Consider the following 23,212-nt stretch of genomic DNA (forward strand, 5'->3'; position numbering starts at 1 on the left):
CTTTGTAGAACTGGGAATTTATGATTCCTAAAATGTCATGATTATACCTTTTGGGCCCCCCATAGACTGCGTCATCTTGGCCTCTCAATGAAAAGCGGTACCTTTCGTAACTTTTTGCTTTGGAGCTATAGTTTCTAAGGCTTTTGTTCATTTCTCTCAAATCAGCCCTTCGACAAAGATGCACCTTCCTAAAAAGATGAGTAGTTGCACAACCATTAAAGATCCTAGAAAGTAGGAAAATCTACAAGTAGATACCAAAGATATCATTTCTACATAAATTTAACAGATTCAAGAAATTTGACAACTGACAATACTTATTATTTCCTATAATAACCCAACTCGAACTTTGTTTGTTTGTTTATTTATTTTTTTCACTTTCCATCGTTGGCACACATATGAATAATTTATGCCAGTTTCTAACATAAAGATTAGTTTATCCTATCCACCTCATCCACACAAATTTTCTCTGAAAACATTACATAAATTCCAAAATCTATTACACATGTGTCAATTCAATTCTAAACCTTTAATTTGGTCAATTGAGTCCTAATTCTTTTTAACATTTTGCTAATATATTCTATCTAATCGATTTTGATTCAAAATTACTGATGTGAATATCGACCATCTTATGTGGCACAACAAATATTGAGACGGCGGTATTGACTTGAGTAATTTTTGTAATTTTTTATTATATTTTTCTTTTCTTTCATTTTGTTCCATCTTCCTCTGCTAGTTGTTAGGCCTTAGCGAAGGCTGGCAAGGCTAGTGAGGGTCACCCTAATCGGCCTTAGGCGAGGTCACCCTCATTGGAATCTAGCGAGGGGCAACCTTGCTAACCTAGAGTGACACCTATGAGAGGTGGGCCAGCCTTACTAGTTTCAGGCAAGGCTTGACCTTGCCTGATCTGGGGAGGGGCGACCTCGGCAGCCTTGGGCAAGGCTTGCTTTGCTAGATCCTAGAGATGGTGAACCTCGCCTGAAGTTGGTGAGGTCAATGAGGTCACTCCTCACTGGTCGGCCTTTGAGAATGAAAAAAATAAAGAAAAGCATATGTATAAAAAAATCGTAAAAATTGTCTTGGGCAAGGCTTGCTTCGCTCGATCCTAGAGATGGTGAACCTCGCCTGAAGTTGGTGAGGCCGACGAGGTCACTCCTCACTAGTCAGCCTTTGAGAATGAAAAAAAGAAAAAGAAAAGCATATGTATAAAAAAAAATTGCAAAAATTGTCTGTGCTAGTGCCGATCGTACCACATGAAATACCCGGTGTCTATGTCAGCAATTTTTTTTATCAAAATTGATCGGATGGACTATATTGACAAATTTTCAAAAAGATTAGAATTAAATTGGCCAAGTCAAAAAATTTATGATTGAATCGGCATGTACAATAACTTTAGGATTTTTTTAGGATAATTTTCTCAACTTTCTCATGACAAAGAAGATGGAAGAACATACATTGATGCTACATTTGAGTTCTCTCGATAAGACGATACGGATTAAAAAGAACTATGAGCTATGCTATTGTTTCGAAGGAAGAACAGCGATTGCGGCGAACCCAACCCCGGGGGGGGAGTCTTCCTCCTCCTCCCTCTCCCGATCTCTAAGAAAGTAAAAAGAAAAAAATAAAATAAAAGAAGCAAAAAATAGTGTGAAAAAGTGCGATCGACGTGGAATTGAGCAAATGGTATGGGGCAAGGGGCAAGACCGCGTGGGAAATGATTTATTGCAAGACCGCGTGCGAAATGATTTATTCGAACTGACATCAATGCACCAATCAGAAGCAGCAGAAGGCAGAAGATGAATCGTCGGAATCCGTGAGCCCCGTGGTTTTTTTGATACCAGGCATCGAGAGTTGGAACAGAGGGATAATATTTAAAAAAGGCGCACTCAACAATTGGGATAATAGATAAATCCTCATTTATTAAATTTGTCGCTACAGCGTGGCAAAAGTTGCGGACATTTGGCACCGACATCAATTTTCATAGCTAAAAGGACGAATTCCCTCTAGTTAAAAATTAGGAATAAATCAACATGTATATAATAATTTAATTTTTTTTTTGTAATTTTCCCAACTAAATGCAAACAAACATAAATTATTTTCTTGAACACAATCAAACTTGACGCAAATTGAATACTTTTTATAATCGAGACGGAAAATATTCATCATTGAGACAATGCGTCGTATTATTCATGTATTTATTTCGTAGGTAGAAAATATTCATTTTTCGCTGAATTAATGTGCATATAGTAGAATTAGGGAAGGATAAATCATTCGGTGAACTTACCACATGAAGCATAATGAATCTAAACCATCATCACATCCCATGGGATTCACGTCTGAGATTAATTATCTTTTGTGGCATAGATTGAGATACTTTCAAGATCAAGAATTTGTTTTCGTATGCTCTCTTTCACAAGCCGCGAGGCCACCAACAAATGTGTTGTGGTAGATGTCGGAATGGAGGGACAAAGGGATTGATTAGTGAGGAATGTCTAGGGAGAAAGAGACGCGCGTTGTGAATTCAAAGTCTGTGTGTGTGGTCAGAGAGCCAATTGGCGTTCTGATCTAAAGCCGCAAAACCACAGCGTCATGGCGGCCAGCAGAATCCTACCAATGAATTACTTTAATGAAAAGGGAAAGTAAGCTGAAATTAATTAATTCTATGAGAAAACATCTTCCATCTTTGACTTTCTCACGCCAAAACCATCTTATTTAAGCCCCCGGAATCATTCATCATTTCTCCTCATACCCTTCAAAAAGCCCTCGTCCCCCGAATGAAAGAGAAGGCATTGATCTCTTCTTGATTCCTTCTTCACCAGACGATGGAGCTAGACCAGCCTGGCTTGATAAGGCAATCCCATCTCACAATCATGACCAAGCACGTCAACCCAAGAAATGGCAAGGGGAGTGCATCGCCACCATCCCCATCGTCGAGGAATGATCTACGCAAGCACTCGGCATCTTTCCGGAGGCTCGGAGCGGGAGTACCGGCACCGGATGGCAGCGGCGCGGAGAAGAAGCTTGTGTGGCTCCGCTCTCAGATCATCGGTGGGGATGCCGAGTTCGACTCCCCGTTCGGCAGGCGGCGGCTCACGAATGCTGACAGCACCGCCTCAGGCCGCTGCGTCCGCTACGTTGAGGACTTCATCGTCGACAACATCCTTCCGTTTTACGGTACGCGCGTCTGAGCGTCTATGACCTTTTTCTTCTTAGTTTCGTCCACCGACGGCCCAAAACACCATTCATCTGCAGTTGAAGTTAATCCGCAGTAGGTCAACGCCTGAATAGATCCGCCTTCTTTAGTAAATTCGTTGCGTGTAGACTAATGTACCAGATGGGTCTGTAAAGAGCTCGTTATCTTATAGTTGTTAGCCTCAGCATGAATACACTTAGCTTTTCACGTTTCTGGTCCATGTTTCCTACGTCGACAATCGGACTATACAATAATATTAATTTTTGCGTCTGTGACGGTCAATTATTTTTTGCGTTTCGCACTTTCCATGTTATTATATGTTCCTTGCAGCTACGATTCAATCACTTACGTACTCAACGTCGTGCTGCAGCCGTGATAGGGAAAGATCTATATTAAATCAATTGCATGAGCGAATCAAAACCTCTGGTGTAGATTTTCCATGATGAAGACCGGATATATATATAGGCAAGATCATATGCCATGATATATCATCGATGCCTTTCATTTTTTACTTTAAAATTTTTTAAAATCGAACGTTTGAGTTTCATTTAGTATTGAATGCCTCCTGCTCTAGAGGTTAGGTTGATAAAGGCCACATCACTCTCCATGGCGTATACAAGTGCGTGCCCGACTCAAATTTATCGTCATTTCACTTTTATCTCTAACCTTTTAATAATATAATAGTCAAAATCCTATATTATACGTTATGTACAATATTAATATTATGCCAAACATCTTTAGCGTCTATCGTATATCGTATATTAGATGAAACCACTGTATTGAATGGTCCTTTTACGGATGTGCATATAGGTAACTCACACACGTCTGATAGCCACGTGGGTCGCCAGACCACCAAGACGGTGCACGAGGCCTCGAGCTACATCAAACGGTGCTTAGGAGGTGGACCCGAGGACGCGATCTTGTTCTGCGGATCAGGATGCACTGGGTCGATCAAGCGACTCCAAGAAGTCATGGGCGTTGCAGTGCCATCGATCCTAAGAGACAGGATGATTAAGTGCATGCCAAGCGAAGAGAGATGGGTGGTCCTAGTCGGACCTTATGAGCACCACTCAAACCTTCTCTCATGGAGGCAAAGTCTAGCGGAGGTCATAGAGATCGGACTAGATGAAGATGGGTCGATAGACATGGAAGATTTAAAGCAAAAGCTCGAGTCTTATCGAGATGCAAACAGGCCAATTCTGGGTTCTTTCTCTGCTTGCAGTAATGTCACCGGGATTTGTACCGACACAAGAGCTGTCGCGAAGCTGCTCCACCAATTTGGTGCCTTTGCTTGCTTTGATTTTGCAGCTAGGTGAGCCTTCATTTTCCTGCATTTTCTGACTCAGTTGGAGAACTCTGCATTTGCATTTACTGAGAATATAGTTCAAGACTATATAATTCCATGGTAACATAATGAAGCGACTAATCTGACTGGCCTTGAATTGCTTAATTTTGAGCAGTGCACCTTATGTGGAAATAGACATGAGATCGGGGAAAGTGGACGGTTATGATGCTATCTTCCTGAGTGTGCACAAGTTCCTTGGGGGACCAGGGTCTCCAGGAATCCTGCTCATGAGCAAGGCTCTCTATCGGCTCGGATCATCTCCCCCATCAACCTGTGGAGGAGGAACTGTTGATTATGTGAATGGTTTCGATGAAAAGGTAAAAGCATTGATCTTTTGCAAACGATAGAGCAAATTCAAAAGCTAAAGCAATTACCATCAAAGCATTCAGATTTTCATCAGTTGGTGACTTATCAATTTTACTTGCCTAACAGGATACCTTATACGTGGAAGACATTGAAGAAAGAGAGAATGCTGGGACTCCACAGATTATTCAGATCACAAGAGCAGCATTGGCATTTTGGTTGAAAGATTACGTGGGATATGAAGTAATTGAGAAACTGGAGCACAGGTACATTAAAGAAGCAATCGAAAGGCTCTCCAAAAACCAGAACATAAAGATTCTCGGGAACAAAGCAGCTAAGAGAGAGGCTATATTGTCTTTCCTGATATACTCAACAAATAATTCACCACCAAATTGTCATAAGAAAGGAAGAGAGAGAGGGCTTTACCTGTGGGGAGAAACGGGGAACGAAAGAGACAAGCCTCTCCACGGACCTTTTGTCGCCACTCTCCTCAATGACCTCTTTGGCATTCAAGCGAGAGGCGGGTGCGCTTGTGCCGGTCCATATGGTCATGCCCTACTTGGCATCAGTGAAGCTCAGTCCCATGCATTTAGACGTGCCATTCAAAAGGTAAGACACTTGTTTTCTTTCCTGTAAGACAGAGACATGTAAGACCTTGAAGGTTTTCAAACCGTAAAAGCCATACAAGGGAAGGGTCTATTAGGCACTACCCCTCAACCAGTGCGATGATGTCTTAGAGACATATAAGGTCAAGCATTTCACTGATCTTCTGTGAGTTTACCTTTATAACAGGGATTTGCTGGGGTGAAGCCTGGATGGACCAGAGTCAGCTTTCCCTACTACCTTTCGGAGGAGGAGTTCAAGTACATTATTGCTGCACTGGAGTTTGTAGCCTGTTATGGCCAGAGATTCCTACCACTCTACCATTTTAACCTGAAAACTGGAAACTGGACCTTCAAAAAGAAGGCATTCGTGGAGACTGTAGGGAAAGAAAGAAAGGGCAAATTTTTTATCTTAAATGACAACCAGGCTGGTGAAGATCCCAATGGAGATGCTAAACAAGAGAGCCTCACTGCCAGGTATACGTCATATTGGGAGAGTGCAAAACATATTGCTAGTCTCCTCCCCAAATTTCCCTCCCCGCGCAGGCTTCAGGTAGAAATTGATCCAGAGCTACTGTACTTCCGCATCTAGAAGAAGATTTGAAAAAACAAATTCAGTTGAACACAAGTTTTGTCCAAAGTATATACGAATAGACTATGCAACTTCAAGTACTTTGTCACCAAGTGTAAGATATGGGTTTTTGAAAAGTCAAAGGTAGAAAAGCAAAAATAAAGAAATAAAGAAAAATAAAGCGTTGAAAAGTCAAAAGAAAAAGGTTGAGTGGATGCTTTAGCTTATAAAGGGAAAAGAAAGGAGGAAGGAAAAAGAGAGGAGGTTTTGCGCGCACACGCCACAGGGACCTCGCCAAGCCAAGTCAATTTTGTATCACAATGTTCAACAAGTGCTCGCACCCCTTGTTCTTTCAATCATATTAGTTTTCGAAGTTAGGGCTTAAATTCGGATTTATGTAAAAATAGAGCCATAGAGTTTGATTTTTGAATTGTCGAGCTATGTAATTTCATGGGAATAGTGGATTATGGCGTTGTGGAGCCACGGGTTTGATGGGAGTCATTTTGGCGCAAAGGTTCTGTCAAAGTGAGAATTTTAAGATTTTGTGTTCGAGTTTCGCATTGCCAACGACTTAAAAATCGCCTCAAGGCAGTAGTTTTTTGTCACGTATGAGTCATTTTGTTAGCATTTAAGTTTAGTTTAGCCAATTGGTCGTTGAAGTATCGTTTTACTCAAATTTGACGTCGTTTCTTGGTTACTTGATAGGATCATGAATTTGACGATTCAAGTAACATTTGTTATTTCCTCATGGGCATTCTGAGGTGAGTGTACTATATCTTCTTTGAATTTGTAAAAATCTTATTCTGAAAATGCTACGAATTATATCTATTATGAATTATAAAAGGCATTGTTATTAATAAAAGCCGTTTACTAATCTTTAGTTGTTTATGAATGTTTTGAAAGCATGTTATACAAGGTATTGTGAAATAATGTGTGTGTGCGCGTGATTGCTTTGCTATTGGTTTATGAAAGGTTTATAAATGATTTGAGAAATGACAGATGGCTATATTGCGAAAAGTTATTTACTTGGTTTATGATATTAATTTCTGAATTGGATTTCTACTACAGAAAGATGGTTGTTTATACTTAATATTGTTGTGAGCCTATTGAGGGATATGTGAATATGTATACTGGATTTATGATATCATTTTGAGCCAAGCCACTGACTTCCTAGGTGGAAACCTTGCCAAGGGGGAATTTTAATTTGATATTACAGAAAAGATAGATTAGTCGATGGATGAATTATTAACGTGTGTCTTGATATAAGATGGATCAATAAAATGGACCATTGACATTGTTATGAATTAGATTAATCAATGTACTTGATCATTGATGTTCGAATTGTGATGATGATTTAAATGAGTTTTTATTTATTAGTATAATATATATATACACACACACATCCAAATCTTTTCGAATTCTCAGTTAGTGGTCTATAGAGCAAGAGAGATATCGATAGGAACTTTTGGGAGTTGGATTTGGTGGTTTGAGGCTGTGTCATTCAAGTAGAAAGATGTCCATGTCATCTCTCATTTTTATTTTTATTTTTATGGTTTGGGGTGTGACACCAAGAGTCATCTGAAGATAATAGCCAAGCTGATTGTTACGGGCACCTATAGATATATGTACCAAGTCAAAATGACTTGCTCATGAATCGTGAGAAAATTCTCTCCACTCCACCATCATCAATTATTTCCCTCTTCAATCCTAGCGCTTACATGCAGAGCGTTTTAGCGTGGTTAACAAGAGCACTTGCCGATATCAACTTCTATGTACAAGCTAATGCCAACAACGTGAGAGCACTTGTAAAGATTGATCAGGCCTCATGAGCACTCTCACCATGTGAATCATAGTGACAAATTGACAATGAAAGAGGAACCTTGCAATTAGTAATTAGCATATTCTATTGATTTTATCCAAGCAACGATAGAAATCGCCTCTGAAACAAGGTTGACCACTGCACAAGCTTTTAACGCTGTAAAATCACCTTGAGTTTTTTTTTTATTTAAAATACCTCCTATGTGCTCACCCAACGGGGAAACGGTTCTCTCTGCCCGTCGGTGGCTTACTCTCTCGCTAAAGGTGAGTTCTCCTCTATCCCTTCCAGTGATAGCTCCTCCGTCTTACTTCCCGACTTGCAGTCCTTATTCGTGTGACAATGGCTGTTGATATAGTCTCTCCACCTAATTAATCATAACCCTGTTTCTCTCCTTGAACCCTAAAATGAGCAAATCGATTTCTGAAACCCTAACTTGGTTGTTCCAGCTACACTAGCAAGTATTTTCTGCCACCTACAGAGCTCCCTTCATTCCCAACCAAACCCATCCTCCAAACCAAACCCCTAACCATCTCCGTCAACCCAATCTCCTCATTGAAATCTTCTTCCATTTTGGTAAAACTCGATTCAGCCATGGAGGGCAACCAAGAAAACCATCTCCAATTGCTGGCCCTTTGTAAACGGATGGGAGATCTATGGGCTACGGATGATATCACGGAACTGAATGCCCACATTCCTAAGGTAGACAAACAGGCTTATGAGTATCTGTTATATGGAAAATTATTTTCAAAACCAAATGTTAATTTTCAAGCATTGGAAAATTATTTTCGAAACCAAATGTTAATTTTCAAGCATTTTGGGCTACAATGAAAAGGGCTTGGAAGTTAGAAGAAGTCATATGTGAGGTGATAGATTCGGGTCTCTTTGTTTTCATATTTAAATTGGAGGAAGAACAGAAAAGAATACTACAAACAAGCCCTTGGTCGTTTGCAAGCAATCTGTTAGTTTTACAGGAAGGAGACCCTACCATTCCTAAACACTGCTATGAATTTACATATTGCTCTTTTTGGGTGCATCTGATGGGGCTTCCACGAGCCGCAATGTTGGAGGATTGTATTCGAATGATTGCTAAAAAAATGGGAGAGGTAGAGGAAGTTAGAATTGATGCTAGAAATAATGGTTCTCGCAAAACAGGTAAAGCAAGAGTGAGGCTGAATTTGCTTCATCCCCTTAAAACGGGAACAATGATTCATGTGGGTGATCGAAATTGGTGGATTGACTTTAAATATGAGAGACTACCACACTATTGCTATTCATGTGGTTATATAGGTCACTATGCCAACTATTGCCCGACCTTTCCATATGAAGAATCCAGAATTCCTCAGGATAAACTAGGACGCTATGGCTCTTGGTTGAAAGCAAAGGTGAAAGATCTCAGCCCTTGCTGGAATACCTTTTATGGAGAGATAGATTTTACCTTAGCATAAGATGATATGGTCTCCGAGACCCCTATTATCCTTTCTAGTGATGAATCGAACATGAAAACTTCTATTGATGGCAGTCAAGCCATTGTGCTTTATCACCCTACAACACAGCTAACACCAGAATTGTCAGTTTCAGTAGAACTTGCTATACGGAAAAAAGGAAAAAGAATACAGCAGTTCTCAGAACAGCCAAGGGAGGATCTACTTCATGATGCAAGGGTGGGGATCCAGGGGACAACAAAATCTGGCACAAAGAAACAAACATCCAAAAAATTAAAATGCTTTGCTCCTTATGAGAAAAGGGTTCTCTGATGACCCTTGTTGATATGGACAAACTCCTAGATACACCAATTCAAATGTGGGAAGGCGAATCAGCAGGGGCTTTGGTGGCTAGCCCTAATAAGCCACCAAAGGGACAGCAAAATCTGGAACTGTCAAGGCTTAGGCTCTCCCTTGACAGTCCAGCATCTACGAGCCTTAGTGGCTCACGAGAGACCTAATCTGGTTTTTCTTATGGAAACAAAGAATCAATACCAAGTGGTGGAAAATATCAAAAGAAGTCCTAAGTTTTCTTCTATGTTTTTATTAATCCTATTGGAATAGCGGGAGGTTTGGTATTATTTTGGGATGAGTCGATGCAAATTACGATTGAGCATAGTCGCCAAGAGGTGATTGATCTTTCATGCACATATATTGGAAATGTTTTAAAATGAAGATATCTTTCCTACATGCGTCTACTAATTTCCAAGAGAGAGTTTCTCTTTGCAACCTACTTCGAGCTAGAAATGGAACTACAACATCACCTTGGCTTTGTATAGGAGATTTCAATGAAGTGTTATATCATTGGAAGAAGGTGGGTTGAAGACAAGCGGAAAGATTCCGAATGATGGCATTTCGGGAATTTGTCGATTCGTGCTCTCTAATAGACATTGAAAGTAAGGGTGTGCATTCACATGGACAAATAACAGGGAAGGAGATGATTTAGTCAAAAAATGGCTTGATCGAGTACTTTGTAACCTAGAATGGAGGCTTCTATTTCCTAATGCCGAAGCTTTTGCATATCCAGCCATAGGATCTGATCATGGCCCTCTTCTACTTTGCTTAAATTCACTTGTTCACTTGAACCTAAAAAACAGAGATTATTCAGATTTGAGACTTACTGGTTAGATCATCCTAAATGAGCAAATTTAGTGGACAAGGCTTGGAATGCAAAGAATGGGCAGCAAGGAAATTTGGTTAGGAAGACAAAAAAGGTGACCCAAGACTTGAGAAAATGGAGCCGGAGATCTTTTAAAAATGCATCCAAACAAATTGATCAACTTACAAACCGGCTTACTCATATTATGAATAGGGCAAGCCAGACAGATATGGGAGAAGAATATAATACCATGATTGAGAAAATTAGTACATTGTGGCGTCAAGAAGAAATGTATTGGGGCATTAGATCCAAAATTAATTGGTTAAAGTGGGGTGATCAAAACACTAAATTATTTCATGCAACAACAATTCAGAGGAGACAAAGGAACAAAATCAACATGCTAAGTATTGAAGAGAATGTATGGAGTCGAGAGCCTCAAATCATCAAACAACACATCACGGGTTATTATAAAGATCTGTATAAATCTGTGGGGTCCCGCTACTATCAGCCAGTCTTAGAGTAGTGTCCACTTGTTGTTTCTGAGGAAATGAATGAGATGTTAACAGAACAAATTACTAAGGAGGAGGTGCAGCAAACCGTTTTTCAAATGGGGGCAACTAAAGCCCCTGGACCAGACGGTTTGAGTGGTCTTTTCTATCAAAGTTAGTGGCATATCATTCATGAAGACATATTCAAACTTGTGGACTCTTTCTTCAAAGAAGGTACCTTTGATCCAGAACTAAATGAGACCCTTATAACACTTATCCCCAAAGTGGCAAATCCCGAGAGCATAATAGACCAATCAGCTTGTGCAACTTTAGCTACAAAGTTATTGCAAAAGTCATGACGAATAGACTTAAACCTTGGCTCCTACTCATTATCTCCCCAAAACAAAGTGCATTCATCGGTGGCCAGCAAATACAAGACAATATTTTTATAATTCAAGAAGTCTTACATCAGCTACTGGTTAGAAAGAGACGTAGAAAATTCCAAGCTGTGCTAAAGCTAGATATGCAGAAAGCGTACGATAGAGTTGAGTGGAACTTTCTATGTGATTGTATGAAGAAGATGGGTTTCAGCAATAAATGGGTGAATATGGTCAGATTTTGTATCTCCTCAACTCAATTTCGTGTCCTAATTAATGGTGAAGCAGGGGAATCTTTCACTCCAACTAGAGGTATTAGACAAGGGGATCCTCTCTCACCTTATCTTTTCATAATTTTGGCCAATGTTCTCTCCCACATGGTGCATAATGCTGTTATGGAAGGAAGCTTAAAATGTATCAAACTAAATCCTCACTGCCCTGTCTTATCACACCTATTCTTTGGGGATGATGCCATTTTCTTCTTGGATTGAACAATTAGGGAAGCTCATAACCTTGCCAATATACTGAATTGCTATTGTTTTGCTTTTGGTCAATCAATCAATCTTAACAAATCTGGGGTATTTTTCGGGGCAAGCTGTCCACAGGATTTGAAAAGAAATATTGCATCTGAAATGAGGGTTCCTATCTTAGAAAAAAATGGAAAATACTTAGGAATACCATCTGATTGGGGCCAAACTAAAAAAACAGATGTTAGATTAGATCATAGCAAGGGTGGACAGAAAACTAGAGGGATGGAAAGAGTAATTAATCTCGAAGGCGGGGAAAGAAGTGCTAATTAAAATGGTTATTTAGGCATTACCTCAACATGCCATGAATATCTTTAAAATACCTCTATCAATTTGCCGAGCGATTGAAAGGAAAATCTCAGCTTTCTGGTGGAAGCAAAATGCAAAACAAAAAGGTATTCATTGGAAAAGTTGGGATGTTTTAAAGATGAGGAAGGAACAAGGAGGAATAGGGTTTAAAGATTTAGTGGAATTTAACAAGGCTATGTTGGGAAAACAAGCCTGGAGACTAAATCAAGCTCCTGAGGCCTTATGGAGCAAAATTTTTAAAGGCCTCTACTTCCCTCATGGTAACCTATGGACTGCTACAAGGGGTGCCAAACCATCTTGGGGTTGACAGAGTATCCTAATTGGCTGAGATGCCCTAAAACCTTATTTGAAATGGGAGGTCGGGGATGGCAAATCTATTAACTTGAGAGAAGATGCTGGCTAATGTCAAGCAAGATTGGAGGCTCAGCGAATCTAAATGACCCTAAGCTAGTGGCAGATATCATTGAACCAAATATGCGTGCATGGAACAGTCAACTTATCAATGAGCTCTTCGACAGCAACATCTCAGAGGAAATTCAGGCAATCACACTCAGCATAATTACCAGACCTGGATTACTCGGGGAACTACAAAATCAAAAGTGGATATCATAAAATAAGAGCAGCAAACACAACCACCACAAAAAACCAAGCATCCTCTTCATATCAGGCCCCGAAACGATTATGGACAGAAATCTAGCATCTACAGACTACCCCCAGAATCAGGCACTTCATGTGGAGTTTATGTAATGAGGGTCTTCCTACAAAAATCAATTTATGCCAAAGAAAAATCATACTTGAGCCGACATGTCCATTCTGTCACCAGCTTCTAGAGTCGTCCGAGCATCTTTTCATGTTGTGTCCAGACAAAAGAAATATGGCTGAATTATAGTGTCGACATAGATGTTTCCCCAACATCTATAACAAGAACAGATAAATGGGTAAGCGAATACCTTCTGTTTGGCATCTCGGCAAGCCAAAAGGCAATTTTCCGACTACTCTTTAGCAAATATGGAAGGCATGTAATGCTATGCTCTTTCAAGGCCGAAAGATAAAACAAACCCAGATAATCAGTGAAGCCTTTCTCTCCTAGCAGCTATATGAGAAGTGGAATCCACTAAGGAAAGAGCTTACCTTAGAACAGAACACATGGATGCCTCCAGATCTGGGTGCCTTGAAGATAAACATCGATTGTTCTTGGCATGAAAAGAAATCGGAGGGCTCCATCATCGAAATATGCCGAGGAGCGGATGGGGTGTGTATTGCAGGCTTCATGCAGAAGATCACAGCTCAATCAGCTCACATGGGAGAAACCCTAGCTGTTCAACAGGTGCTCACGTGGCTGAGGAAGTCTCGAACTGCTCTGACCGGAACTACTTTAGACGCACGAACTAACTTGCCCAACTTGCCCGTGTATATCTCCAGCGACTGTCTCCTGGTTGTGGACCCCATCTTGGGCCGAACTGAAATCCCTTGGGCCTCTCGTCCTTACGTTCTTGACTGTAGACAAATGATGGCCCAAATGAAGAATGTCTTTTTGAGGTTTGAACCACGCCAATCAAACCGAGCTGCTGATTGGATCACCAAATCCCATAATACCGGTTCTCTTCCTAGTAATTGGGTATCTAATCCCCCACACGAACTTTATCTAATCTTATGTTTAGATCTTCGTACTAGTTGTAATCCACCATCTTAGTATTAATCAATAGTTTACCTTCGACCCAAAAAAAAAAAAAAAAAAAAAAAAAAAACTATCCCTTGAATGCCAATAGGCATGCGGCCCTGCTGGTAAAGGGATTAGGGTTGGGCTTGGAGTACCAAATCTGAGGTTCGATCCTATTGCGTCACGTGTTCACAGAAAAGAGGAGTGAGAGCCCCCAAAAGAAAATCTATCCCTTGAACTATTAGGTAGTTTTGAGTTCTTTAATGAATTATCCAACTCCCACGGAGACACGCAAAAAAATGCCAAATGCTCAAGTGAAGGCTTATAAGGTCATTGAAAAGAGCTTATAAATATACAATGATTCCAAAAAATGTTTATTCACTAAAATAATGCATTTGATGTATAAAGTCGGAATATATGATAAAGATTTCAATAAAAATATGCTCAAGCATTATAAGATGGATTCCGTGCCAAGAAGTACGGACCTTTATCCATATTAATAGATTTCATTAGGTGTTGATAAGGGTCAAAAAACTATTAGGTAAGAAAAATGGTCATTTTTTTATAAATTTTTTTGGTAATTTACCAACACTTTTAGAAAATTTCTATATTTTTTACAATTTGCAAATTATAAGTTTTTGTATTAACTTACTAATATTCATTTGCATATATTGCAATTGCTTCAAATTTATCAATTTTTGTGTGAAATTACCAATCTAAATTAGACCAACAAGTTTCATTAGACTATTTTTCCAACTAATTTCATTTTCCATCTCTCATTTGAATTACTTATTTATGCTTAATTTTTTTCTTAGAGATAAAGAGAAATTGGTAATTAAAATAAATAAATAAACATTGATAATCAACTCAAATAAGAGGCAGTAACACATAACTAGTTAATAATCTAATTGAGGAAAGGTTGATACTTGCTCTTATTGATATTGGTAGATTCTAAAAAGAGTTGGTAAATTCAATGCATTGGTAGGCAAGACAAATAAAAGAGATCACTTGATAGGAAAGTTGGTAAACTGAAAAATAAACAAATAAGAGTCCGTGTCGCTGGTCTTCGCTAGCTGGTATCTAGTGAGGGCCGTGAGCACCAGTAAGGTGTGCCAGGGCGAATTCTCGGTATCAAGAAAAAAACAAATAAGAGTCCATAATCAACTCATATGAGAGTTGGTAAATCTAAACTTGCTAGTAGCCTAATGGGAGAAAAAAAGCTAGTAAGACACAAAAATAAAGATCGACAGATTCATATAAAAGTTCGTAAATCTCAAGCGTTGGTAAGAAACTAAATAAATGCTTATAAAAACATAGAAATATGTTGTTAATTGGTCAACTGTGAAAAAAAGACGGTGATTTCATAAAGATGATAATAAATACTAAACGGGTTACTTAGAAATCAGAAGAAATGTAGTTTTTCAACAATTTTTTTGGCACTTACCAACTCTTTAAGAAATTTTTTAATAGAAAAATAGAATTGTCTGAATTATGGAATTAAAGAAAAACTTTGGTATTTTGCAAACCGTTCAAATTTGGTATTTTCATAGAAATGCCGGCAAATTAATGAAAAATTATAGGGCAAAATTACTGAAAAATCATATAACCTATAACTTTGTTTAAAGATTTTTAACCTTACCATTTCTTTTCAGAAATTGACCATCATGACTTTTTTTTTTTCAAGGAACAATGGAATAATCCGAATTAAGTAATAACAGTAAATTAGCGCATAACCCAATAAAACCACAACCCATAATGGCCTCATTGCTTGTAAGATTAAGTTCAGTAGCAAATCTAATTATTCCCTAAAATACCCCTACCTTCCACTTTCTTGATTCCTTACACACGCGAATAGTTTCATGCTACGCATTAAAGTAAAGATTAATTTATCCGGTCCACCTCATCCATACAAATAATGTTCTCATGACAGAGGAGATGGAAAATGTACATTGACGCCACATCTGTCTTTCGGATTAGTTGATATAGGATTAAGACACGCTACAGGCTGTAGTTTCCAAGGAAGACTCTCTCTCTCTCTCTCTATTTAAAAAAACAAAAGAGTGAAAAAGTGCGATTCACGTGGAATTGAGCAAATGGTATGGGGCAAGACCGTGTGGAAAACGATCTACTCAAATTGACGTCAATGCACCAACCAGAAGGAAAGGCAGAAGATCAGAATCAGTGAGCCCCGTGATTTTATGATATTTAACATAAGCACACTTAATAATTGGGTTAATACATAAATCCTTGTTAAAGAAATTTGCTTAAATTGAGATCTCCTTGATTTTATGCGTGTTCAACATTAGTCGTTCCCTTTTAATTTTTTTTTTCAATAGATTGCACCGCTTGGGTGATGCTCGTCATAGTTAATAATAGAGTACGAGATATTCCATCGCCACGTTCATCGCTACAACCTTGTCACATGAATTTGCAGCAACGATATTTATCAAATTTGTCGCTAGAGCGTGGCAAAAGTTGTGGAAATAAGCGAATAACATCAATTTCATCGCTAAAAAGACGAATTCCCCCTAGTTAAGCAGCTGAATGTGTTCCACCTTCTAGGAATGAAATGCTGGATAATCACTAAAAAAAATCTTGACTTTATTATACAGTTATCAATTTGGTTATAAATTTTTCGATTTGACAAATTTAGTCCTAAATCATTTGATAATTTGCCAATGCTAATCTTTTAGTGTAGACATTGGTCTTCATACATAGTACGTTCAATGTTAACATGAACAATTTTTTTATATTTAAAAAAATTCTCATTTTTTTTTTTCTTTTCTTTTCTTTTATCCAAACTTTTTATCCAAACTCACCCCATAGTCAAACTCATAGGCCTTGGGAGAGGCTTGTCGCCACAACACCCTCGCCAAAGTTTGGCAAGGTCAAACCTTGCTTGTGGCCATCCTTCCCCGGTGGCTATTGAGACGCATGAGGAAGAAGGAAAAAGAAAAAAAAATTCAAAAAATTTTGAAAATTGCAAAAAATATCCATATCAACACTAGTCATGTCAGGAAGAACGATCAAGTCAATGGTTACTTGCCCAAATTTGCTGAAAAGATTATATTGACAAATCATCATATCATTTAAGACTAAATTGGTTAAATTAAAAAATTTAAGACTGAATTAATATCCATACAATAATATTAAAAAAAATTGGGTAATTTCCCCAATGAAATGTAGAGAAACTTAAATTGGTTTCTTGAACATATTTAAATTTCATAAATGAAGACACAAGTTTTGCATATATTTATAATCGAGACAGAAGACATTCATGGTCGTGACAACACATCAAACTACTTATGTGTTTATTTTCTAGGACAATCAAATGGCGTAGCCCTAGTGGGGACGAGACATCTTTTCTTGATAGATAAGGATAGTTGAATTAGGGAAGGATAAATTATTCAATAAACTTACTATATGTAGAATAATGAATCTAATCTGTCATTGCATTTGGTGGGATTCACGTCCAACATTAATTATTTTTTGTGGTATAGATAAGATACTTTCAAGACCAAGAATATTATTTTGTATGGTCTCTTTCACAACCCGCAAGACCCCAATCAATGTTTTGAAGTACATGTTAGAAATTTTCTATTTATTGAGGGACGATGGGATTGATTAGTGAGGGATATCTAGGGAGTAACTTTGGGACCCGATCCAATTGCACATCTTGAATTCTAACTGTTAATTGGTTTTGATGAGGCGACAGTCAACGCATGAGCCTCAACCATGTTCACTAGTCCACGAAGTACTTGTAAGGTCCAACTCCACTTTTATTTTAACTCTCACTTTCAAATTTTTGCTTTACCTCATTGCAAAGTTTGGAAGTTGAAACCTACAAACTAAATCATCCCCATCACAATCCTCCATAAGAATGTCAGGATTCGAACCCCCCAACCTACTTCTTTTGTCACGACCCGAACCTCGAGCGCATACCCATCCCTCAATGGTTGATTAAAATTTTTGCAACATCCTAGGAATTGTTTCCGACCCATTCATTTTATTATGCAAGCGGAAACGTAATAATAATAACCTCCATACAACAGAGAAATGGGATAGCAAACGTGGAATTATGCTTTCATAAAACACACATATTTTTACAATAGTGTTTATGTACATAAAAGTAACAGGGGTCTATATAAAAAAGAAGAGCTACTAGGTTATCTACACACCGAGCTCCTCATCCATGGGATCAAATCCCTCCCTACGACCCCGCTAGACTTTTCAATAGTCTTGGGTGAGCTGTCACCCATTATCCAAATCAGACGAAAGACTCGTCAACATCTGGAAGGGCTACAGAAAAACTCATACTTCACTTCCTACCACCCTCTGCATCAGACTTGACAGTCTTCCATCTAGGGAGTTGAAAAATTTAGCCCACAACGGGGTGAGACAACGTCTCAGCGAGTCCATCCCCTAAATCCCGATTAGAAGAAAAGTACACCCACATGCATCCTAAGCATATTTCCCATCATTTACTGAATATCAACATTTCCCTGCATGTCAGTATTAATCAATTTGTACATACTGTATTGAGATCACATATCATAGGACATTTCAACAAGTGTACATCATATCACAATCACATGGGCCCCAAATTATCAGACTAAATTATTATGATACGTCCCATACCGCACCATAAAATTCCATTTCCTAATTAGGTCCCTCAATTTCAATCATTCATAAGCATCAACGGACTTCGACCCATCAGTCACGGCCAACTCAATAGTTAGCGATCTTCCGACCTAGCTATGCATCGCCTTGCACCATCGAGCATGGCAACGTCTACATTTAGACGGCATTCCGGTTAGGAGTATCGGCCCAGCATCCACTACAACCAGTATCCATTGACTTGGGACATTCCCGAAGGAGCATCGTTCAGCCCCAAAGGCTCATGACGGAATCTCACATCATTTATGCATTCATCCAATTTCATAATTCATCAATCAATTGCATAATTCAATCACATCATCAAATATGCCATTCCTAATAAGCAAACATAAAAAATAGTCACAAACTACTACCGGCCCTAACCGGCAGAAATTGTTCACTTACACGTCTCCAGTTTTAACTCCAGAAACCTAATCAACTAATTCATAAAATTCTCAAATTTGAATATGTTATAAAGAACCCATAAACGAACATTTTTCATGAATACACCAAATCCTAGATCCTTCTAGATTCAGCCCAGTAAATCGTTCAATTCAGCACCAAAACTAGGTTCGTTCCCAAAAAATATGTTTTCCGAAATCAGTTTGGTTCGAGATCCGAAACATGTCCGTTTGACCTGAAATTTGAGTATGTTAAATTAGAAGAGGTGATAAAAAAAACTTTTGTGAAGCAACCATTTTTAAATTCAGACTCCAAGAGTTAATAAAAAAAACCCCTATAATCATAAAAGGTCACCGATTCTAGTTAAAATAGAAGTTCTGTTTGAAAACAATGGAGTTGATATCCCCCGCTTCCAGGTCCCTAAAAATCTTGAGAAAAATATATGTTGTATCTGAGGATGTCTAAAACATTTATCTAGAAGATCTCAACCTCAAATTCGTAACCATTTCGGTCTATGAAAATGGCAAATAGCAAACGTCCAGGAACCAATCCTGAAGAACAGCCACTACTTTCAACCAAATCATCCTCAAACGTGTTAATCTCATGAATTAGACTAACATTAATCCACTCTAATGCTAATCTAACCATTCTAACTTATAACTAATCCATACTTAAGTTAGTCTAAATCATCCTTAAACCTAATCAACCTCCTAAGCAAATGTAATTAGCCCCTAATCAAGAATTAGGGAAACTAACTCACTTAATTTGTGGATTGAAGAACTCCCAACGATGGCAGCACGATGGCGATGAAATTACAAGGCTCACAACTCGAACAGCTACGGTTCGTTGAAGTTGAGCTCAAGGCCAAGGGCGCTCAGCTTGAGCGGACGGCGTGCAACGGTGAGGATGATGGTGAGCCGAGTGGATGATGAAGCTATAGAAAATGAAAGAAAATAAATGGAGGTGAAAAAAAGGATGGGGGTGCTACGGTAGAAATGGAGAATGCGTGAGGGGGGAGAAGAGAAAGAGAGAAGGGAGAGAAAAAGAAAAGAAGAAGAGAGGGGGTCGTCGAGAGGAGAAAGGGGGGAAAAGGAGATAGAAATAATAAAATAATGGAGGGAAGTTGGGGGGGTGGAGGATTGCAGCAGAAGGGTTGGCGTAGGTGAGGGGTGGAAAAGTGGGAGAGAGAAGGAGAAAAAGAAGAAACAGAGAAGAAAGAGACGAGAAAAAGGGGGTGGAAATTTCCGTAGAAAGAGGGGAAACGTGAGGGAGAAAGAGAGAGGAATCTCGGCCGAAGGAAGAGGATGCGTGAAGGAGAGGAGAAAGAGGAGGGAGAGAATAAAGAAATAATAATAACAATAATATTGTTATCATTTTTCTTTTTCTTCCAATCTCCGATTTTTCATCCAATAATTTCTTTTCCGAAATTTAGGGCTCGCCGACAATTTAACGAACAATGAGACAATATCTAATAATTAAATATGGAAACCCTCGAAAATTCGATACCCGAAATCGAATTAAATTCTATGGTTAAAAACCGATCGAACGCCACTTTAGTACAACCTGATATATCATGTGGCTTTTAGGAGTTCTCGCACGGTTGACCCGTGGTCGATAATTTCCGATCCACGTTTGTGCGTATTCAAATCGTGAACAAATCTCGGTTGTCATATAATCGTGAGGGTTCAATTACATACCCTGAATATAATATTAATAAAAAATCGGTTTATTGTCGTTCGACACAAATATCATAATTGTGCGGAATCACCTGCGAACCAATTACGTACTTTAGTCAAATCGATTTATATCCGTTTGCTAATTGATTTATACAGCGTAGTATTGACCCTTGTCGATCCTTATGATCGAGTGGTCGATTTCCGATCGAATTCTCTAGTCTTTCGTGTTTTAACCCTTTATGGCCTCACCCACTGGATTAGTTAACTCGTGAGTGATCAGTTCAGAGTAAAATAACTATAAGTACGTCAATGAAATAATCATTTCATATATTTCGAAATAGGGCCAAATTTCGGGATGTCACATCTTTCCATGTTGGAAAGGTGGCCACTAGTGGTTAATTGACTTTTCTATTCAACTACTGAGTATCCTTACCGAGTGTATGACATACTAATTTTCGCTCAAGCGGATGTTAGAAATAGTCTCCGAAACAAAGGTTTACCACTACACGAGCTTTTAATATTGTACAACGACTCACTTTAACCATTCATTGAGCCATCGCCTAGACTTGAGATCCTTAAAGAAGCAACAAACCTTATGCAGCATCCAACCACCACGGAAACATGCAACGAAACACAACATCTAAAGCGAAGGCTTATGAGGTGATTGAAAAGAGCTTATAAAGAATATGCAATGATTTCAAAAAATGTAGATGCACTAACTTTTATTTACCTTTCATAACTACACTTTAAATTTACCAATTCTTATATAAAATTACTAACTTTAATAGATGATTGCTTTATTAATTTTTCTTTGATGTATCAACTAATTCCGGGTTACCAACCCTAATTTTTGTTAGTCACCAGCATTTTTTTAGAATTTTGTAAAAATATTTGAAAACTTTCCTATTGAGGTACTTAATCAAGAGAAAGCTAAATAACCCACTCAAATAAAGGATAGTAGAGATTTATTTAATCGAAGATACAAGAAATCGGTAAATTTAAAACAAAATAAAATAAACGTTGGTAAAGCAACTCAAAAGAAAGCTTTTAACCAAGAATTCGTTTGTAACTTAATAGGAGAAAAATAGTGAGTCACATTGAAATAGTAATTGGTAAGAAAAGTGAATAATGTTGGTAAGAGCAAAGAAATTTTTTTCTTTCGTTAGAGAGAGAGAGAGAGAGAGAGAGAGAGAGAGAGAGAGAGAGAGAGAGAGAGAGAGAGAGAGAGAGAGAGAGAGTAATTAAACAAATGTTGGTAACTAAATCAAATAAAAGTTACACAAATTTGTTGGTAACTAAATCGGAGAATAGTCTATAATCACTTTAATCTAGGTTGGTAATTTCTATAGATAGTTTATAATTCTGAAAAGTCTGCAAGTAAGGCAAATAAACAATTAGTCACTTAGTTGGAGAAAAATTGGTAAGTCGAACTAAAAAAGTTTGTATTTTCATATAATAGTTGGCAAAGTTAAGCCGTTGGAAAGAAAGCTAAACAAAAGTTCCTAACCATAGGAATAGTTTCTTTTCTTCTTCTTTTTTTTTTTGGTCATAGATAAGAGAAGTTGATTTGGATAACAAAGTAAATATTAGTAACTAACTTAAATATGCAAGCAACTCAAATGAATGTTGGTAATTTATGAAACTTAATCCGATAAAAATTGTTAAAAAGTAATGGCACGTATAAAAGTTGCTAATTTCATATAATAGTTCGTAAATTTAAGTTAGTGATGTGAAAGGTAAATAAAATTTGGTAAAAAATAAATGAAGTGTTCTAATAAATATTGGTAACTAATTTAAAAGAGTGGGTAATGAAAAATTATTTAGTAATTTAATAAAAAAATTGGTAATCTCTCTAGTTGAGGTTAGTAATTTCTAAAAAGGAGTAGATAAGTTTTAGAAAAATTTAGTAATTGACAAGGCAAAAAGTTGTTAACAATAGGAATAATCATTAAATTAAAAAAAAACATTGGTCAGTAATTTACATGAAAATTGGCCATTCAACACTAGCTAGTGACGTAATCGAGGAGAAATTGGTAAATCACTCAAATAAATTGATAATTTCTTATGAAAATTGGTAATTCTAAGGTATCAGTAAGCAAGGTTGATAAAAGTATAAAAAGATAACATGATTTTTCTTTTTTCTCAGAAAAAATAAAAATTGATATTTAAAAAAATAAACATTAGGAAACAACTCAATTAAGAGAGAGTAACGCTTAACTAATGGATAATTTAATCAGAGAAAAGTTGATAATCACTCTTACTAAGGTTAACAGATTCTAGAAAGAGTTGGTAAGTACAACAAGTAAAAGTGATAACTCGAGAAAAGCTGGTAAATTAAAAAAGGAAAACAGATAAGTGTTCATAAACAACTCCATTGAGAATTGATAAATTAGTAACTTAATGGGAGAAAAACTAGTAAGTAAATAAAGACTGCAAATTCATATAAGAGTTGGTAAATTTCAAATTATGTAAAAGCAAATAAAAGTTGATAAAATATAGGAAATTTTTTGTTTGTAAACAGTAAAAAAGAGTTAGTAATTTCATAAAAATGATAGTAAATTATCAACACGTTACTAAGGAATAGAATGAAATGTAATTTATTTATTTTCAACAGCATTTTTTAGCACTTGCGAATCTTTCAAAAAAAAAAAATTCCATAAATTAGCAATAATTAACTGAAAAATCAAGTGATCTATAACATTTCTAC

The 23,212-nt window shown here is 37.7% G+C and overlaps 1 protein-coding gene and 1 long non-coding RNA gene across 2 annotated transcripts; one reads left to right on the forward strand and one right to left on the reverse strand.

Moving 5' to 3' along the window:
• Nucleotides 1–2,758: 2,758 nt before the first annotated feature.
• On the forward strand, nucleotides 2,759–6,560 carry LOC104415884 (probable cysteine desulfurase). Its single transcript, XM_010027278.3, has 5 exons — nucleotides 2,759–3,171; nucleotides 4,001–4,502; nucleotides 4,651–4,852; nucleotides 4,968–5,447; nucleotides 5,631–6,560. Exons 1-5 carry the CDS (start codon nucleotides 2,820–2,822, stop codon nucleotides 6,030–6,032), a joined length of 1,938 nt encoding a protein of 645 aa, XP_010025580.3. The 5' UTR covers nucleotides 2,759–2,819; the 3' UTR covers nucleotides 6,033–6,560.
• An 11,270-nt stretch (nucleotides 6,561–17,830) lies between these two features.
• LOC120287293 lies at nucleotides 17,831–19,896 on the reverse strand. The gene is made up of 2 exons (XR_005545651.1): nucleotides 19,590–19,896; nucleotides 17,831–18,273 (listed from the first exon to the last, which is right to left on the reverse strand). It is a non-coding gene; the product is annotated as an uncharacterized LOC120287293 (long non-coding RNA).
• Nucleotides 19,897–23,212: the final 3,316 nt, after the last annotated feature.

Source organism: Eucalyptus grandis, chromosome 8 (genome assembly GCF_016545825.1).
Source record: "Eucalyptus grandis isolate ANBG69807.140 chromosome 8, ASM1654582v1, whole genome shotgun sequence".
NCBI classification, from domain to species: Eukaryota; Viridiplantae; Streptophyta; class Magnoliopsida; order Myrtales; family Myrtaceae; genus Eucalyptus; species Eucalyptus grandis.